We start from the raw sequence: 19,341 nt of genomic DNA on the forward strand, positions 1-19,341 counted from the left end.
TACAGAAGCTGAAGTGAACGACCCCATTGCCTAAAGTGGCTCAGGCCAGTGCATATGGTTCTGCCGTTAAACAACCAGGACAGTACCATGTCTCACACGTCGCAAGAGACCAGGATGACGGCTGCGAGCAGGAAGTCCAGGTGGGAAAGCCGAAGTGCGGAGGCAGCTGTGGCCATGACATCATCGCGTGGGTGACACCACATGGCCCCCAGTGTCTCAGCCCTGTGCTGTCTCATGTTATATTAATGCACACGCGCTCTCTCTCTCTCTCTCTCACACACACACACACACACACACACACACACACACACACACACACACACACACACACACACACACACACACACACACACACACACACACACACACACACACACACACACATGCGCACTTGCTCAGAGACACTATGTACGCATTCCCCCAGTGCACAGTCGCCATGCCAGGATAACAAACAGGCTCAGTGCCGCACAGCAAACCTACATGGACCGCATGAGTCCCTGGCAGGCAGTAAAGGCTCACCTCCACACACTCTTCTCTCTCCCTATATGTGCAGGTCTCGTACAGTAGGTGCAATGCCCCAAATCCAGAAAATTAAGCCCAGCATGGAAGCTTGGAAGCTCACATAACAGGGTGAAGTGACAGCTCTACAGACAGTTGTGGCATCGGTGTAATTTATTATAATAAGCTATAATAATGCATGAAATCATAATCAGAGAAATCATAAGAAATCCTTATTACTTAGCTGTTTGGTAGTGTGCTTGATAGTGTGGTGCTGGAGGAACTCGTGTGTGGATGGAGATTGTTTGGATGAAGGGCTTCCATTTTGAGATGCGCCCCTAGAGAATTACACACCACACCCTTTGCACAAATCTATGAGAATATGTGTGTGTGTCTGTGTCTGTCTGTGTGTGTGTGTTTGAGAGAGTGTATGAGGGAGAGAAAGTGATTGCATATGTGTACTTATAGAGTTGCCTTTGTAGAAGGAAGAGGACAGAGATTCATCTCAGAAGCTCATCACATCTATCATTTTATTAACAGAGTCCTAAACTTGGTCACTAAGCAGAATACTGTGTTCAGCTGACAATCATGGGTGTAAGTGTGCAATGTGCTTGAGAGCGAGTGTTTGACTAGCGAGTGATTTTTTTTCTCTTTTTTATTTTGCAAAATGATACTTCTCTGTTTGCATGATGTACCATATGAGAAAAAAAAAACCTTTTCCTCATCAGTTTTTTATTATAATTCCAAAATCCTTCCGAATTGATGACACACCCAGAACTGCTCTGAATTCAGGTTCCAGAATCCACTCACAGCTGTACGTCAGTTCTCATGTAGGCCATTCTAAGGCTAAACAACAAATTCTCATCATTTCATTATTTGCTTGAAAAACCCCTCCAGTATGGCCACCCACCCATTAGCACGTGAGGCCCATGATTGGCACACACTCTCTCTCTCTAGTTTAGGTTGTGTGCTTTATGTGCCCTGAGCACAAAAAGCCTTTTCTCTGAAACAATCATACCATTGGAGGACTGTCAGAGATCCCTTAGGCACTTGGTACAAAACACCATGTCAGGACTACGCAGCCAAGCACACGCACATACATGTGCACGCCTCCACGCACAGACACCTGAGGGCACACACACAAGGCTGAAGGTATGCACACAAGCATGCACACTGGCACACACGCATACGCATGCACACACATGCATACACACACACGGTCTGCCACGCACATGCATGCAAACAAGGATGCACGCACACGCAGACACACATGAATTATATATCTCAAAGGCTACGAGGAAATGCCAAGGGAGACCTTACACATGAGCCGCAGTTTGACTGAGGAACTGTAAGGGTTCTCTTTCTCCAAGGTCCACGGCTGTGTGTCCAGATCTGCCGCTGCATATTGGCTACGCATGGCAGAATGTCACAGTTTGGTGTCAGAGGGCAAAAAAATAACCTCTTCAACATTGTCACCCACAAACCCACACAAATACACCCATATACACGTTCTTTATAGGAGGTTACAAAGGACAAGAAGTAGTTGCAAAGTCAAATGATAAAAAGGTAGCTGTCAGGTAAGTGCAGTAAACACAGGGAGAGAGGTGCAGTTCATGTAGTCTGGTTCTGCTAACACACACACACACACACACACACACACACACACACACACACACACACACACACACACACACACACACACACACACGTGACCACTCTTGTGCTTCACGCACAGGCTGCACTCTGGTTCTTCTGTCCGAGTGCCTGCATTTCTTCTTCCCCCAAGCACTCACGAGGTTTTATCTCATGAGCTGAGATGCTACTTGGAACTATTACTTGGAGCATGAGAACGTAAGGGTGGGAGGGAGTGTGTGTGTGTGTGTGTGTGTGTCTCCATGTTCAGTAGTCAGGAAGACCTGTTGTTGAGCGACGCAGGGTGTGGGATTATGGTCTCTTCCTTTTGTTCTCTCAGCAAACCCCCACCCCTCCCCCCACCCCCCGCCCCCCGCCGTGCGTGCACACATGCACACAATTCTGGCCCAGTCTGTATATTTTTGCTACCTCATCATTTTCACAGGAAAGAGCAGAACCAGCTGCTCCCAGTAACAATGACTGCTTCATCACTGCCTATACACACACGTGAATGAGTGTGTGTGTGTGTGTTTGTGTGTGAGACAGCTCTTGTAAGTTCCATCACGTTCTGAAGACCATCAGTGCAAGCTTATGGCAATGTCTGGTAAATGTGTGTGTGTGTGTGTGTGTGTGTGTGTGTGTGTGTGTGTGTCTATGAAATACTCCCATACATACCTGTGTGAAAGTTAATGAAAAATGTTCTACAAATATACTGACTACTACATAGACAAAGGGGGTGTGCACATGGGTGCAGGGGGGTGTGAGAGAGAGAGAGAGCAAGAGAGAGCGAGAGAGAGTGTGTGTGTGTGTCTGTGTCTGTGTGTGTGTGCGTGCGTGTGTGAATGGGGTGGGGACTTTCCCTTTGAGCGCAGACTACCTCTTGTTCACAGCATGGCTTCCTGTTCTCTTTTTTTTATTTCCTGCTCATGGCAACGCACTTTTCATATGCTGTATTTTGACTTTGATCTTATCTTAGACGACTGACACACACACACACACACACACACACACACACACGTCCCCGCTCCCGCTCTCACACACGCTCTCGCACACACATCTGCACATACACCTGCACCTCCTCTCACACTCGCACACACACACCTGTACACCCTCTCAAACCCACGCCCTCCCTGTACACGTTCCATTCAATATTTTTCTCCAAGTCTCTGCCAAAATGGCACTTCACTAATTTTTCAGTGTAAATGATGAAAAAGCAGACTGAGAAGAGTTTTTCTGAGAGGCACACGTTCAAAACAGCTACAAACACAACCAGACACCAAAAATATGTCACGGGCACAACTGACCAGTATTTGTCTGTTCAGGTGTGTTTGGTATTGGATTCTGCATGAACTAGCTGAGCCTTTATGCCGATGACAGCACTCAGCTTTGAACTAAAAGTGCCTTGGCAATATGAGCATTTGAAAATACAAGAGCTTTTTCTTATGTGCTCACAGCCATTCTTCAGCAATGTAGAAATAGGTTATAGTGAGGGCAGCGGGATGAGGAGGAGGAGGAAGATGAAGAAATATTGGGAGAAAACCAGACAACCACTGCAGTGAGCATGACGCAAACATGCCCGTACTTGTCAGTGGTAAACAATCTGACACAGATCTTAAGGCTGGTGAAGGGAAGCTACCCCCCCCCCCCCCCCCCGCCACACACACAGTGGTAATTCAGTGGCATTCAGTACTTTTTCAGAGATAAGGCCAGCTCAAGACTCTTAAAGCTTAACAAGAGCTAATCAGTGTGTTTACAGCGTCTCTGTACATGCATTTCTTCCCTGTTATTTTCTCTCCCTCTCTCCCTCCACCCTTCTACATCTCCCTCTCCATGTGATAAACAGCAGTTTTCCCTGGCTGGCTAACTTTAGCGTTTGGTGTTGTTTGTGTCCATAGCTACTAAACAGGAGCAAGTGAGGTGACACAAATATGTCAGGGGTCGGGGGTGGGGTCGGGAACGTGTTGAAAGAACACGCCAGATCAGGGAGGGACAGAGAGGGACATATATTTGTGCATGGGACAGGGAAGTGTGGTGAGCCTTGTGTCCTCTGGTTACCCTCTAGAAGCAGGATGTTCATGAAACAGACAGCTGTGGTGTGATCAGCGTGCACACGGAAACACACAAACACGCACACACCCCTACACTAGCTAATGACAACCCCCACTGATCTACCACACACTCCTGAAATGGTAAACAAGCTAAGCAAGACACAGAGACATAGGAACAGAGACGTGGAGACACAGACATTGAGAGAGAGAGAGAGAGAGAGAGAGAGAGAGAACAAGAGGGAGATGTGGGGGGCAACAAATAAAATGCTGAGTAAATGTTTACATGTACATTTGCTCTTTGCATTGCTACATTTAGACTGTTGCTCTTTCACTCCATAACTCCCAGTAACATACACCTGTCAGCTCCTGTGCAAACAGCTCCTCCCAGAACAAGAAACCTGGGAACTGCCTTAAACACCGTCAGACGCGCCTGATGGCTCCACTCCTCCACCAGCCTAACAAGCCCAGCATGGAGGCCACGCATAGCTGGAGCATGACCCAGCTTGGATGGCTCTGCCTCTGGACGCCAGTACGTCCGCCCCCTTTAACGGTGTTTCCAATTACACTTTCTGGCCCGTATAGGAACCATTCCCGTTTTGGTACATAGTCTCCTCATGTCAGAATAATCAGACTGGTTGCTTGTGGCTGGTTATTTAGCCCGGTTCCAGTACTCAATGTACAAGAGAGCTAATTGTAAGTCTGTAGTTGGCTATAGATGGGTTTCATTCCAGAGGGATTTGCATGTGGAGTTTGGTATTAGGAGCGCTGGTGCCAGTACAGCACAAGCCTGAAAAACCAGAAGGAATTCATCAGAGGAAACACTAAAAGGTGTCAAAATCTGTTGGTCACTACCAGAGCCAGAATGTGCTGGTGAGCAGAAGCAAGCATGAAGTGGCTCGATCGAACCCGGAACCTACAGCACTGGAGGACAGAACGCCAATACGAATGCCTGAGCAGGTGAAGGATGTGTTCATGGATGTGTGCGCAAGCACGTGTCGAGGGCAACAAGAACAAGAGCAACATGCCCACCATCGGAGAGTTCGAACTGAACCATCTGTGAGCCTCAGGAACAGAGCAGTCATGTTTCATTTTCTGAAAATGCAGATGAAGAACACTGCAGAGTTCAAAGGGCTACAGACTGGCGAATCGCTGAAGGGAGCGCAACCAAACGCTTGCTGCTTCTGTGTAACCTCAGAGGAAAGTGCAGAGACGCATCAACATGGACACCTTTACGGTTAGTCCAGTTATGGAGGAACGCCTGACTCGATTTGAATGCCGATCCTCCCTTGAGCTGCTGATGCTCCACTCAAATCAAGACTCTCAATTCAAATGTGGTACTGGAGTCCACCTGGGCATCAGGGCTTCTGAGCCAGAGAACTCAACCCTGTTTGATTCTCCACTGAATAATCCTGGACTGACACTGCATTGAAATGAACTAGTACAATATAAAAGCATTTTACAATATCAACTCTCATTTTAGGCAAGGCAGGGGTTTGTTAGGAGTAGATCAACAGCTGCAGTCTATGGGCAAGCATATTTGTGGCTGAGCTGCGTGTGCGTGCATGCGCGCACGCATGTGTGTGTGCATGCGCATGACCACATACTGACTCAGATAGGACTATGAGTCCCACAGTCATGGTCTTGTCTGCAACCGCCTGAGTCTGCCATCATAACCACTGAAGTATTAGTAGTAGCCACTGAAGTATTAGTAGTAGCCAAAGCACAATCCATATGTGGGCTATAATCCTACAGTCATGTAGTAGGCACTAGATACTATATTTTCGCATACTTTTCCAGGCTGTTCTATAAACAAAACCGAATAACTTTGCATTCTTCATGAATACTTTAGTTACAGACCCACATAACTGGCTAAGCATGAATGTGTGTGTATAGAACTTTAAAATAACAGCACTGGATTGGTCATCATCTATGGAGCAACATCCATCTTTCTCCATTTTTCTTCTTCATATATGGCAGAGGTGTGGAGGAAGGAGTGGGAGCTCTGTGGCTCATTTGCTATCAGGTGAGGCAGAAAACGTGCCATTTGTGTGCCACACAGGGGACGGTAGACAGGGTGGGCCCTCCTGCAAAGCTGCCTGCCAGCCCTGGCTTTGGGCACCTGCAAGAGGACCTGGTGCTCAGGATCTCTGGATGGGCCTGCACACGTGGTGCCCCACGTAGTGCAGAGCGGAGAGGAGTGTGTGTGTGTGTGTGTGTGTGTGTGAGCTTGTGTGTCCTTTGGCTTGTTTGTGTTCCTGTATGAAGCCTGGTGAAAAAACACAAATCTGTTTGGCAGGCATGGTATATTTGGAACTTGGTTCCAGGAACATCATGGAGCAGTAAAGTACTATGCAAACCGCTGAAGATGCAGTAAAAACCTGCTTCTAAAGTGGGGCAGCCCATCTCCTCCCCCGCCCCACTCCCGGCTGGTGGGCCCCGCCGCAAACAAACAGCTCTCTGCTTTCGTAGAAGTTTTGGAATCCACTGCAGCCTTATGTTTGAGGCGCCTGCATTCTACAACACCCCCCCCCCCACCCACTCTGCTCTGCTTCCTCATGCTCTCCCCCTCCCATTTCTTCTCTTTCATTTCCCTCTCCTTTCCTTCTGTCTCCTCTCTCATTTCTCTGAACTGCTTGAATGTTTAGGTTTTTTTTGCACAAACACATTCTCTGGAGGTGAACTCAGGGGTGTGTCAGGTCCAAGCCAATGGCAGTAGAGCCAGGAGGCATGTCTCAGCCAATGGGGGATAAGTTGGGGTGGACTAAAGCGGGTATGTGAAGAACAGAACTTGTTTTGCAGCCTGCTCCACACACACACACACACACACACACACACACACACAAACACACACACACACACACACACACACACACACACACACACACACACACACACACACACACACACACACAACAGTAACTAAAACCAGTGGTATGGCATAGTGGCAGCAGGCATAGTGAAACAAAACCCACATGCATAGAGAATACAGAAAGAAATAAACCATCAATAAGCAAACTAATGTGTGCACCTGACAGGGAAACATAGGTGTATTATTTACAGCAACAAATGTGGCTCTATTTTTTTCACTTTATTTTTGGCCACGGTTCCAAGGGTGCAAAAAGTCCAGGACATTTTTCTATCTGGCTTGCCCCTCGACTTCAGCGATTGGTTTGAACTGAGGAATGTCGCTAGCATCTCCTTGCTTTGAATAAAGCTATGCAGCTGGGTGCAAACACACACGAACCAAGAGAAAAGTCAAAGATGGACTGAGAGGGAGTGTAAAGTAAGCTTGTGTGTGTGTGTGGGTGTGTGTGCAGTATGATATAAATGACACTGTTTTTTTCAGCCTTTCAAGCCCTGATGACAGCAAACATGATTCTGGAGTGGGAAAGGTGCCCTGCAGAGTTTGGGGAGCCGCTCACATCCTGCAGAAAAGGCACTGACATGACATGTCTGTTATATTATAACTGTTTTTAGCACGGTAGTCTGCGCCAAGGAAGGGGTGTTTGGAGAGTCTCCGCATGCTGGTGTAAGAGGTTCATATGGACTGTGTGGATCTGTAGTGATCATTACACTCCCCCTTCCAGAGCTTTGCTCCACATCCCACCTCCCCCGAACCCCATGTTCACACATGCAACAGATGTACATGTCACAAAGACACCAGGAGTTTCATGTCGACTCCCACAATTCAGAAGCCCGTATGTGCACACGACTGATGCAATGAAGTCCTTCAAGTCGATGAGAGTTGGTGACCGAATGCATCGAGAAACCATGGCAACAGGAAGCGATCAATCTGAGCGACACAAAACAAAAGTTCAGCTCTGCCCAACTTTATGCAAAAGAGTGGTGATATGCGACGGCGATAACCAATCAGAAAACATGTTTTTAGGTCCCCAGGAACATGCTACACAGACTTTGGTTCCTGACAAAGTCAGGTATTTGTACCGATTACATTAAAATGTAGTTGAAGCTCACTGTTGCTGTGTCTGGGTTTCCAGTATTAGTTTATACTTCCATGTATATAAATGAGGCATGAACTAAACTATCAGGAGAGTTGAAGTAATTGTTTTTGTGGTTTTAAATGATATGACAAATCAATATAAAATGGGTGGGGTTGGAGGTCAGTTTGCAATGTAACTCTGTTACTGCGCAATTCAGTCACATCTTGCCAGGCATCGCTTGATTGAAAACACCCACAATTGACTAATCACATACCTGGTGAGTGATGCTGAACGATTTGCTCGTGCCCTGCTGAGCCAGTTCACCTCACAAACCCTCTCACCAGACCAAAGCTGATTATGGTCACCTCACTACAACAGACATGGTGACTAGAGGCTTCATATGCAGTGTGTAAGTGCCTAATGCCTTCCATCTTAACTGAACGGGTCGTGTCCTCTTGGGCTGCTTTACGAGCAGGGGTTTAGTTTATACATCTTATGTGCTGAAAGAAAGCCCCGTGTGGCCTGAAGCCACACTGACAGTAGACCACACAACCGACTCAGCCAGAAGCAGCTTCGACCCAGGAGCCGTTGCCGCCATGGAAACCATCACTAAAAATACAGGCGCAAGACAGATGCTCCTATGGTCATGGCAGAAGAACCGTGCAAACATACACGCACAAATTAATGAAGAAAAAATCCTGGAAAAACAAAACAAAACATGGGCCTATAGAGCTTCTGTTTATAACACGCCAACCAGTATGTTGGGCCTTGTGTCTGTCTGTACTGGTGCATATCCAAGCTCACTCACTGTATCAAGCGTCAATCCAGTTCCCAAAGGACACACTGCAGCAAAGGAAAGGCTAGATAAGTAAGGTGGTAAATCAGCCAATCACAGCTGGCTTCTTCAGAGTGGGAGGGGTTTCTCATTACTCAACAAATAAGCATTAACGAAATGCTTATTCATTGTCCTGCTTTGAAAAAGGCATGGTTTCATAAGCCTTAGCTGTATTAATGCATAGCTCGTGTACAGGCTCTGTATTTAAGCACCATGAGACCACAAAGCTCTGCAGATATTTCTTTATTTAAGCGGAAGAAACACTAACATCATGACCTAGTAAATAAACATGTAATCAGTGCTTGGCTTGTAGCCTGGGTGCATGTTTGGGATGTGTGTGGGTGCTTAGGTTTGAGTTAGGTTTGAGTTATCAGTTCTCTCTCACTCTACCACTCTCCTCTCTCCACAGATCTCTCACTCTTCCTCTTTCTCTCCTCCCATTTCTCTCTCTGTCTGTCTGTCTTCTCACTTCTATTGGTTTATCCCCCAGTTCTTCAGCATGGTCCTTCCTTCATAAACTCTGTCAGCAGGCCATGCCAGCCTCTTCTGCTTGGAGGCCTGGGGCCATAAGCCCTCCTCTGTGCTAACACAATGCTCTATATTGTTTCCAGTACTGCACACATGTTTATATAGGATGCTGATGTACATTTTGTTCCAGCACACCATGAACTGCGGCTGAAGGAATTCTGGACTTCAGTTTGCTCACAAAAACACTCAGGTTTCAAGCATACAAACACATACTGGGGTGAAAATAACAAAAAAAGATAAACATATTTGTGCATACAATACACAATCATATACAACATTTCGTTCTCTGATCTTAATGAGACAGTTACTTAAGGCATGACATCACCTGACAGGACACAAAGTTTCAAAGGGCTTTTTTTTTGTCATAACCTCACCTCCATATAACCACTTCTTCTATACTTTAGCTGACTAAACTGAGTGCACCACCACCCGATAATAAGCCATTTAAACACTGTCTGTGGTCTGCAAGCTACCGGTCACTCCAGCACTTCACTGACCCTTCACTGACGAAATGCACACACACACACACACACACACACATATACACACACACACACACCATGAGGGAGGGTCTGACTACCAGCACGCTATTAGCAGACAGCCCCAAGCAGATCTTACAGCTAGTAACACACTAAGAGGAACATGGTTGCGTAGTGCTATTAAAGCGCCACAGGAACGTTGCGCACAGGTGTAACGCTCCAGCTGTGGGAACGGGTGGAGCCTTTGGCCCACATCAGCTGACGACAGCGTGGTGAGGTAAGTGGCACATCTGAATGACAGCGCGCGGGGGGGGTGGGGGTGGGGGGGCTAAAATTCAAGAGCCGGTCAAGAGAATGCTGAACGGCGGCAGCCCAGGCCTTAAAAAAGCGAAAAAAGAAAACAATGCTTTATTCTAAGAATGCGAGTTCACGGCAGAAGCTGAGAACACAAAGCCCAGGGAGGTTAGTGGAAGACTGGCCTGAGACCTGCCTCATCCTGTGGAACGTCCTGCAGTGCCTCCAGTTGCTGGTCTCAAACCAGTCCTTTGGAAATACGAGAAGTAATAACTGTCACCATGTCTCTGGATGTTAGATTTTAGCATCATTTAACTATTCTTTCTTTAGTCGCTTATGTCTGTTAAGCGCTTGTCTTGACGCCTGTCTATTTCCCTTGATAATTTCACTTCTGTGGTGATTTCCTTTTGTTTTTCACTTCGCTTTTACGCACAAAAATCGACCCTCGCATCTAGCGGAGGACCGCCGTGACTTCCTCTTTGGGGCACGGGGCTGCACGTGAGGCCCGTGGCACGTGTGGCTGTGGTTCACATGCTGCTAGGGGCGCCGCCTCTTGCCCCAACGGTTTGAACCTCCGCCCTACCTCCCCTCCAAAATCCCAGCATGGATCCGGCTGCCAGAGCTCTTGGAGAGAACCCACCCCAACCCCCACCCCGCCCCGCCCAATGAGCCCCTGGTCATCAGACCCCAGCTACAAACTCTGAACACCCAGCGCTCCTTCAGTGAAGTCTAGAAATCAGTTTACCCAACTGTGAAATCAGGGAGTGCCACAACAATCCATTGCGAATCAATATTTTGGCCTCCTAAAGCTTACAACCTCTTTAAGAGCCCTGGACAAGCAAAATCAGACCAAGAAAAATCAGGTGCTTGTCGAATAAAAGAAAAAAAAAAGAAAAAGATTTGTCTTGTGCAATCCCCCAAAAAACAACCCCCCCCCCCCCCCCAATACTTCATGCATGGATTATATAGGGCTTGAGGACATCCATTATATCATATTAATTTTAAAGAGTTCTAAGAGCAGACAGTATTATGTTTTCTCAAACTAACAAAGCCCAAGTAAATCAGAGTAATCCAGAGGCATGACTTGGCATGACTTGGTAAGACATGTCTGACACACACAGCAAAGCAATAATAACCGTTTTAAAGTTGTCTATAATTGCTGAACCAGTGCCATAGTCACTGCCAACAGCAACAGAGATCACAGAATACTTACGTAAGACGTTTTATAATGCCCTGACTACAACCAGGCGCTAACATCTCTCCCGATTCAGTCATGTTTTTTAACATGAAGCCTAGCTGTGCCCACCCTACATGGAAGGGGTATACAAGTAATATCACATCCCCTATGCCAAATTTACTTCACACACACACACTTGTTTTGCCACATGATCCTGAAGCCTAGCAGGTCAACACGAGTGCCTCGGTAATATTTGACATGCTCTGAGTGTGTATGTAAAATTACCGGGGTATCAAGAAATATGCTACGCGCACAAACTTGACAAGCATTCAAGCCAGCCTGTGGAAATTTCCGCTGTGGCCATTATGGTCAGCAAATGCCTGCATCCTTTATGGAGGAGCAACATCGCCCCCTGCTGTTCAAACTCTGCACGGAAAGAAAGAAAAAGTGCTTTGGAACTGCATTTCATATTCATTTGATGCCAGCTGGGAATACCATTATGAAGTTTAGGTTGTTTTCATTTCTATGCAGATGACATCCAGACTGATATTGCTACACCGTCTCGCTCAGTGTCGGTTCACACATCTGGAAGTGAAGCCACGATATATATAACATCACTGCTTGTTGCCTCTGTGTCCGTCTAGAAGAATCTTGGTGTCCTCACTGACAAAGATCTGTATGAAAGGCTCACCACACTTAACTTTAAGAAAATGTGTTTTTATACTGTACGTTTTTATCTTTACTTTTGCACGAGACTTGGAAGAATAAAACTTCATTTGTTACTTGTATTTTCCTTTTTTTCTTGGCAATTTATTTATTTTACTTTTATGTATTCATAATGATGTTGCCTTGGAGTAGTTGTGTTCAACTTTTCTTTTTAATTGTTATGCATTTTTAAAATTGCTTATGTTTATTGTCTGTGGTTTGGTTTGGGTTTTGTCTGATGTTTTTGTGGTTGATTAGGGTGGTTTGTAGCACTTGAGTACTAGAAAAGCAGATTAAAAATAAAAATTATTATTATTATTAATATTATTATTATTATTAATAATAATAATAATAATAATAATAATAATAATAATAATTAGTCTGACAGTATTTATGAATTGTGGCAAAAAAGGAATTTAAAGGTTCTAGGCTCTGCTTCAAGGCTATTATAAAATGACTCTTAAAGTGAGTAATAACATAAAGCACATCATCTCCTGTCTTGCTACAGGAATTTAGCGTATCACTGTGTCAACTTAAACTTAGACTTAAATCTTAAACTGAGCCTTAATTTGCACCAATCCAAAATCAACATTTGACTTAACTTCATAGGTCTGCATCCATTCAGTTACATAAAATGTAACATGAATGGATGATGGGGGCACATGGAGCTCCTCTGTCCCTCTGTCTGCCCACTCCGCCTGACTGTCCGCTCCGCCTGACTGCCCGCTCCACAGCTCTGTCCGCGCTTCTCTGTCCGTTCATTCCATTTCTCTCTCCACTCAACTTGCTTGCCTCATTTGATTTTTTCCTTAAGGCTTTTTCATGAATGTGTGTCCAAATGAAAGCAGGACAGGGTGGTGGAGCTCTTACAAAGGGCTTCAAGAGCAGAGCAAAAACTGGCACTGATGCTGGCATTACCATGGGGATAATACTAGGTGATATTACCTGTTGCCTTTATCATCACAAAATGTTAAATATATCTGTACAATGTACATGTATCTGTCATGGGTATGGTGCTTCTACTGGCCAGCTTCTTGTTTAATAAGAAATAAACATAAACCTTTGTAAAAATATCAGCCTGTAAACAACAAGAAATGCAGTCATAGTGTCAAACTGAAACAGCATAATAATTTAACAATAAGGAGCTGACTGGATTTTAGCCTACACTTTTCTAAGATAACAATTATCTTGAAATGTTTTTTCATAGTGTTTTAAAAAGGTGGCACTACAGTCTGTTGCAACTTGCTAGAAAAACATTATGGTATGCATCACATTATGTGTATCATGCATCAACGATGCCCAAGTATTGTCATATTTCTATCCCAAATATCGGCCACGCCTATTTGGTATCATCAGCAATTGAATATAATCACACACACACACACACACACACACACATATATATATATCTCCACTATATATAGTCACTACATTTTGTTCATATTGTCCCATGATAACATTCAGAGGAGCCATTCAATCATCAGGCCATATATTATTGTTCTTCTATGTATTATATTAAAACTGAGCTGCAACAGGGGGTGTGTGGGATAAGAGGAAACAAAGCCAGTAGTGGTGAAGCCCCATTCTACCACTCACTACCCAACTGGAGCCACTTTCTGACACACACACACACACACACACACACACACAGCCTTCCTCCACCCTTACAGTTCAGGGTATTGACCAAGGCTTTCTCCAGTCCACATACTTTCCGAAAAACAGCAACACACACACAGGCACACACGCGCGCACACACACACATACAGACGCATGCACACTCACAGACACACACACACAGACAGACCCCTTCTTTGGAGAGTTGCCACATGGTTTTCTCTTTCCAGAAGGCTTTTCTGTCATCTTAACCCTTTCGTCAGCCCAAGGGGAAAATGGTGGGAGTAGTGGGGTTCGTGCACACACACACACACACACACACACACACACACACACACACACACACACACACACACACACACACACACACACACACACACACACACACACACACACAGTGTAGTCTGCATGCACTACAGCTAATTTAGGAGCAGCTGCATTGCAACTTTCAGTTCCAGTGTCCACTCTAAACGCAGCATGAGGTCAAAGGTTCACACTGAAACATGCCGTTCTGAAGTAAATTAGTGCAATCATTAACATTATGGATCAACTGCACAGTCCTATTACCCTTATAGCCTGTGGCATCAACATTTTAATTGATAAAAGGTCCCCTTAAAGGTCTCCTTTAAACCTCATAAACTCTCCTGCTAAAGGAATGGAGTCAACTACAGTATAAATAATCAATGTTATGAACAGCATCATTCCAATGTGTATGTTTATGAAAGAAGTGGATGATGTATTATTCACAGAACTCCTAGGCCAGCCCTTCTCTAAATCTACAAACCGCCATCAATAGCCATGAGTCAGCACAAAGACACACGTTTCATTTTAAAAAGCTCTGACACTGACCTAGATCTCTTCATCTGCTGCCTCTCAGGACTCTCCACTGTCCAAACAAGTGCTCTCGCTCTCTCTCTCTCTCTCTCATAGAGGCAAAAAAGGGACAAAATGGTAGTTTGCATATTTTGCGTTGGATGGCGTTGGTGTACTTGCAGTGCGTGTGTGTGTGTGTGCGTGTGTGTGTGTGTGTGAGAAAGGGAACAAGGATGGAAAGAGTGGCAGCAAAAATAATAAAAAAAGACATAAGAAAGCAGGGGTGGGGACTGAACCTCCAGCACAGCTGGCTGCATAGCATGCAACAGTCCTATCATAGCAGGGGAAATGTTACATTACAATAATAATAAGCCTTGCCTTCATTTTTGAAGCAGTTCAAAACATATGTAGCAGTGGGCAATAGTCTAAATGTGCATCTGTGCACGTGTGCCCCCGCTGTATACATGTTATAGCTTATGTGCAGTCTTAAGTAGGCCAAAGGTCATTTTCATTTTTTGAGCAGTGCAGCGCGAGGTTTGGGCAAAAGCTCGTACGGTAAGCAGAAAGGGTCAAAAAGACAGTGGAGAACAAAGGACATAGAAGGAACATCCGGTCATACACACAAAAGTCTGAAACGTGACAGGGCGTCTTAGAAACAGAAACATACATTATTTTTTGTAGAGGCATTTGCACACAGGTTATGCAAAGTTCAAAACATGCATACAAAAAAATAAAATAAACAAGCTTAAAAAACAAGCTTAAAATAAATTAAAAGGATTGCAAAGAAAAGAAAAGAAAACTCTCAGAATACATATCTACTGGAGTTCCCTGCTGGACTGATCAGACAGAACAAAGGTTGTGTTATTCTGGGGTTTTTTGTGTGTGTGTCAGGGGTGGGGTGCACGAGCCTACCCCTGGACACAGTGAAAGGAAACTTGGGGTTAATGCAAATGACACACTAGTGTTAATTACCAGCTGAACTGAGCCAAGCCGAGCAAGCCAAGTGCAACAGGTATATGTAAATATGCCCACACCAAGAACATGAGATCACAAACTTCTAGTTACCTCAGCCACAGGATTAAACTCAAATGCAGAAAATTAACTTTGTGAAAACAAACACACACACACACACACACACACACACACACACACAATGTGACATAAGCCCTTCAAAGTAAAACAAAGCATAAGGAGAATCGTGCTTATATTCCTGTTCTAAATATGATCCTACCTTGAAATATATTCTGGTTTTCTGCATCACATGAAAGGCAAATGGGGTCAAAAGTGGCTCACTCTTAAGTGCGGAAATGAACCATTTTCCCTGAATACACCAAATGTGTAAGTATGCCATAGTACCTGTGGGATTTCACCATCTATTTAAAATTCATATTGCCATGTAATAGCATACTACCATTCCATTCTGAAACAGTCTACATGATGTTATACATACAGTTCTAGTCCATTGCTTGTCTTGTATTAGGAAAGCCATAGATCCTTTTTGACCCTAAGAGTTTAACCAAGTGAACATATTGTGCTGTGGAAGACAACACCCTTCAGCCTAGACAGTGCTATTCTGAGCATGCACCCATATGCACGGCCACACACACACACACACACACAAGTGCAACCCTTTAACCCCTAGTTCTGTTTCAGCACTTAGATGTTATCTCAGCTGTCCAACTGCTTTAAGTTCTTCAAAATTACATTACATAAATCTGTTCCCTAATTACTGTATCAGCAGAGGAGAAAACAGAAACTTAAAAAAAATCTATTCTATCTAAATAAATCACCTGGTGTCATGGAAAATTCCCTGGTGAAATTATCCGCACTCTCAAATATTTGTTTAAATCACCATCCTCACTGGATGCTCCCCTCCTGGTATACTGGAGGAGGCAGGTATCAGGGTGATTACCATGGCCTGAGGTTAGAGCTGCACACATGGCATATAAATGACAGATGGGGTTAGAACTATTCATCAAGGCCTCTTGGGCTGCTCTCTCCATGCCATATGCTTTCAGGTGGAAGCAGAAAGTTCATCTCTTCCAAAAAGCTTTCATGAGGCAGACATGTTCACATGGGAAGGGATCATAAAACGCCTAAAAATAACTGCACAAAACAAACAGATGTCCACGTGAATCAGGCCCAGTGTTTAGTAGCACACCTATAAGCTCTTAGGCCATGTTCATAAGGTTTTCGCTCCTTTGTTGTTTCTGTATATGAGCATCGTCACCTCCACCATCATACAAACCAACTTCAGCTCACCCTAGTTTCATTAGCTATTTTCAGTCTTCCCTCTTTCTCACCTGGATACTCCGAAGCAACCAAACGCATTTCTCCCGGACGTCGTCGTAAGGACACCTCTTGGAAAGCATCAGAACGCGAGCCAGAATGTCGCTTAGGTCGTCGGCCACACCGGGAGCGCTAGTGGCTGAGGGTCCGGACGGTGTCTCCGGCATTGGACCTACGCTCTCTACTCTTCTCATCACCTCTTGGTGAAGACTAGCCATCGCCGCGTCTCTGGAACTGGCGTCGCGACTCGCCAAGGCTTCCCACGTTGCTGCACCCCTGACGTCCATCGTCGTGATATTTCTGAGCTTTAATTCTGCTGGGCTGCGCCAAATTGAATAAAAAGGGTTTGCCCTACTCGTTCTCTTTACAGTGTGCATTGAATGACCTAAAGGAATCTGTAATGTATCAAGTAATAATCTATAACAACTCAAATACAAGTACATTTTGTACCAATCTATCGTTATGCACCACTGCTTATGTAGCTACAATTTTATTAGCAAACTCTTAAAACATATTGGATAATATATCTTATAGAAATTAATACTTAAGAATACTTAATTACTTCAGAAAAGCCCCAATTAAAATTGGTCTGTTTCCATATAATCTCTTTCTTGTTTGCGAACGCTAATTATAAAGAAGCATAATACCAGCAACCAGGCGAAACGACACGCGACAGGGCGGGACAGTTACATTTTTGACATGTATAACTGATTAGCTAGCTAACTAGAACTCGCTAACATGCCTACCGATAAATAACGTTGTGAACTATTAAGTTGTTAGCCAGAGCTGTTTCATTCAGCAGCCTCAATTTGCCAAATATCGATTTACAAAACGTTGTTGTATTCAAAGCTAAGGGCCACAAAATTATATTTGTCAGATATGTTGCAGGGCTACAGCTGTCAAATACTAATACTTACCAAATTTACATTCTTTCTTATCTCTTCTCCCGCTGGACACCACTATTGCGCTCCAGTCCCGAACAGCAGCATTCAGTAGGCGTGTCTTCTAGGACGATTTGCGTATTCGTATGACAGACAACGATGGCCACGAATAGTATTACAGGCAAACACAGCTGGGCGAAAAGAACAGCGCTGTAAACCAATCCGCATGAATTTAAGGCGTTTCTGGGAACAGGGTACATTTATTTTGGGAATTGTAGTTTAAACCATTTGAATCCATACACCATTGGATTCGGCTTTGTAAAACATTGAACCTCAACTACCGACAACCAAAGTGGTTGCGGATACTTGAAGAGCCCCGCCACCACTTGTTTATCACAAAACCCTTTACCTAATTTATGTAAATCATTTATGTATCCCTTTTTGGACCTCCGCATGCAAACCCTTCCTTCTCACTAAGGCTACTTAAATTATTTTTTTTCTTAGTTATATATTATTATCTAACAATTATTTACTGTTGATACGAGCTAAAATGAATATCTAGCAAGTAAATTTAATGTTTGCATTTTCAGATTTCTATAATTTGACATTAATGCATTAAGAAGAAGCTAGAAAACATTTTTATTGTAAGACCAGTTCAAAAATAAAGGTTAAAGAATAATTTTATTTTAAACCAATGAAATAAGATAACATATTAATATGATACTCATCACCATTTTATTAGTGTATTTTATATAGATATTTTATAAGGACATCTATCCAGCAGACCTATACCATTTCAGTATGAAAATGGTGGATGTTAACAGGCATTGCCTGACAGCACCCTCGCAGTTCCAAATCCTGTCCCATGATGTCTCTGAGATTATTTGATTTTTTAGATCAACAATCAGCTCATTTATAAAACACATTCCACTTTCCATAAATAGATGGCTTAGTGGCTGGTAGAAGTGGAAATTATGAATTACTTCAAAGCTTTGAATTGTCTCTGGCAGGATTCAAATCACTTGGTATGTGACTTGTTCATTTCCCTTTCACCTAAAGGTTTTGATTCTTTTTGTGGATTTCCACTGACTTGTGTGTACACTTGCTACAGCCCATTCCACAAAGCTTGGTATGTAGTGAGAACAGCAGCATGTTTCTGTAAGGTCTCAACCTGAGCTGTATTTTTGACTTAGCAAAGTTGAATTTGGGACAGGTACATCCTTGACAGACCACATACCAGGGCTCAATCTTGGATTGAGAACATGCTAAGAATGAACCTGACTCATCTACATGCAGCTTTTAACTATAACAACAGAGTCAGGTGTGGACTGTCTTTACCCTTTACCAGGATAGCAACACCTGACTCTGTTGTTACAGTTAAAAGCTGAATGCTGTAAACACCGCTGTGATTTGGCCAGGACATCTCTAGGGTAGGATTAGTGCCAATGTTATCTTTAGTGTTATGAGCAAACCAAAGCAAACTCATACAAGGCCTATCCAACTCACCTATCACCTATTTAAGAGACACACACGTGGGGCATTGTCACTGTTCACCGGTTTGATTATGGAAATGTTTTCAACTATAATGAGAGAACAACATTTGTGCA

General features: G+C 44.1%; 1 protein-coding gene across 1 annotated transcript in view; it reads right to left on the reverse strand.

Annotated features, from left to right (window-relative positions):
* sesn1 (sestrin 1) overlaps nucleotides 1-17,856 on the reverse strand; it is a 36,438-nt gene extending 18,582 nt beyond the window's left edge. Inside the window, exons 1-2 of the mRNA XM_027015536.3 lie at nucleotides 17,771-17,856; nucleotides 16,868-17,174 (exon numbers count right to left, since the gene is read on the reverse strand). Of these exons, the coding sequence (XP_026871337.2) occupies nucleotides 16,868-17,140 (273 nt within the window). The 5' untranslated portion in view covers nucleotides 17,141-17,174; nucleotides 17,771-17,856. The remainder of the gene's footprint in view (nucleotides 1-16,867; nucleotides 17,175-17,770) is intronic.
* Nucleotides 17,857-19,341: the final 1,485 nt, after the last annotated feature.

This window comes from Electrophorus electricus, chromosome 2 (assembly GCF_041902795.1).
Source record: "Electrophorus electricus isolate QZ-2024a chromosome 2, ASM4190279v1, whole genome shotgun sequence".
Lineage (NCBI taxonomy): Eukaryota > Metazoa > Chordata > Actinopteri > Gymnotiformes > Gymnotidae > Electrophorus > Electrophorus electricus.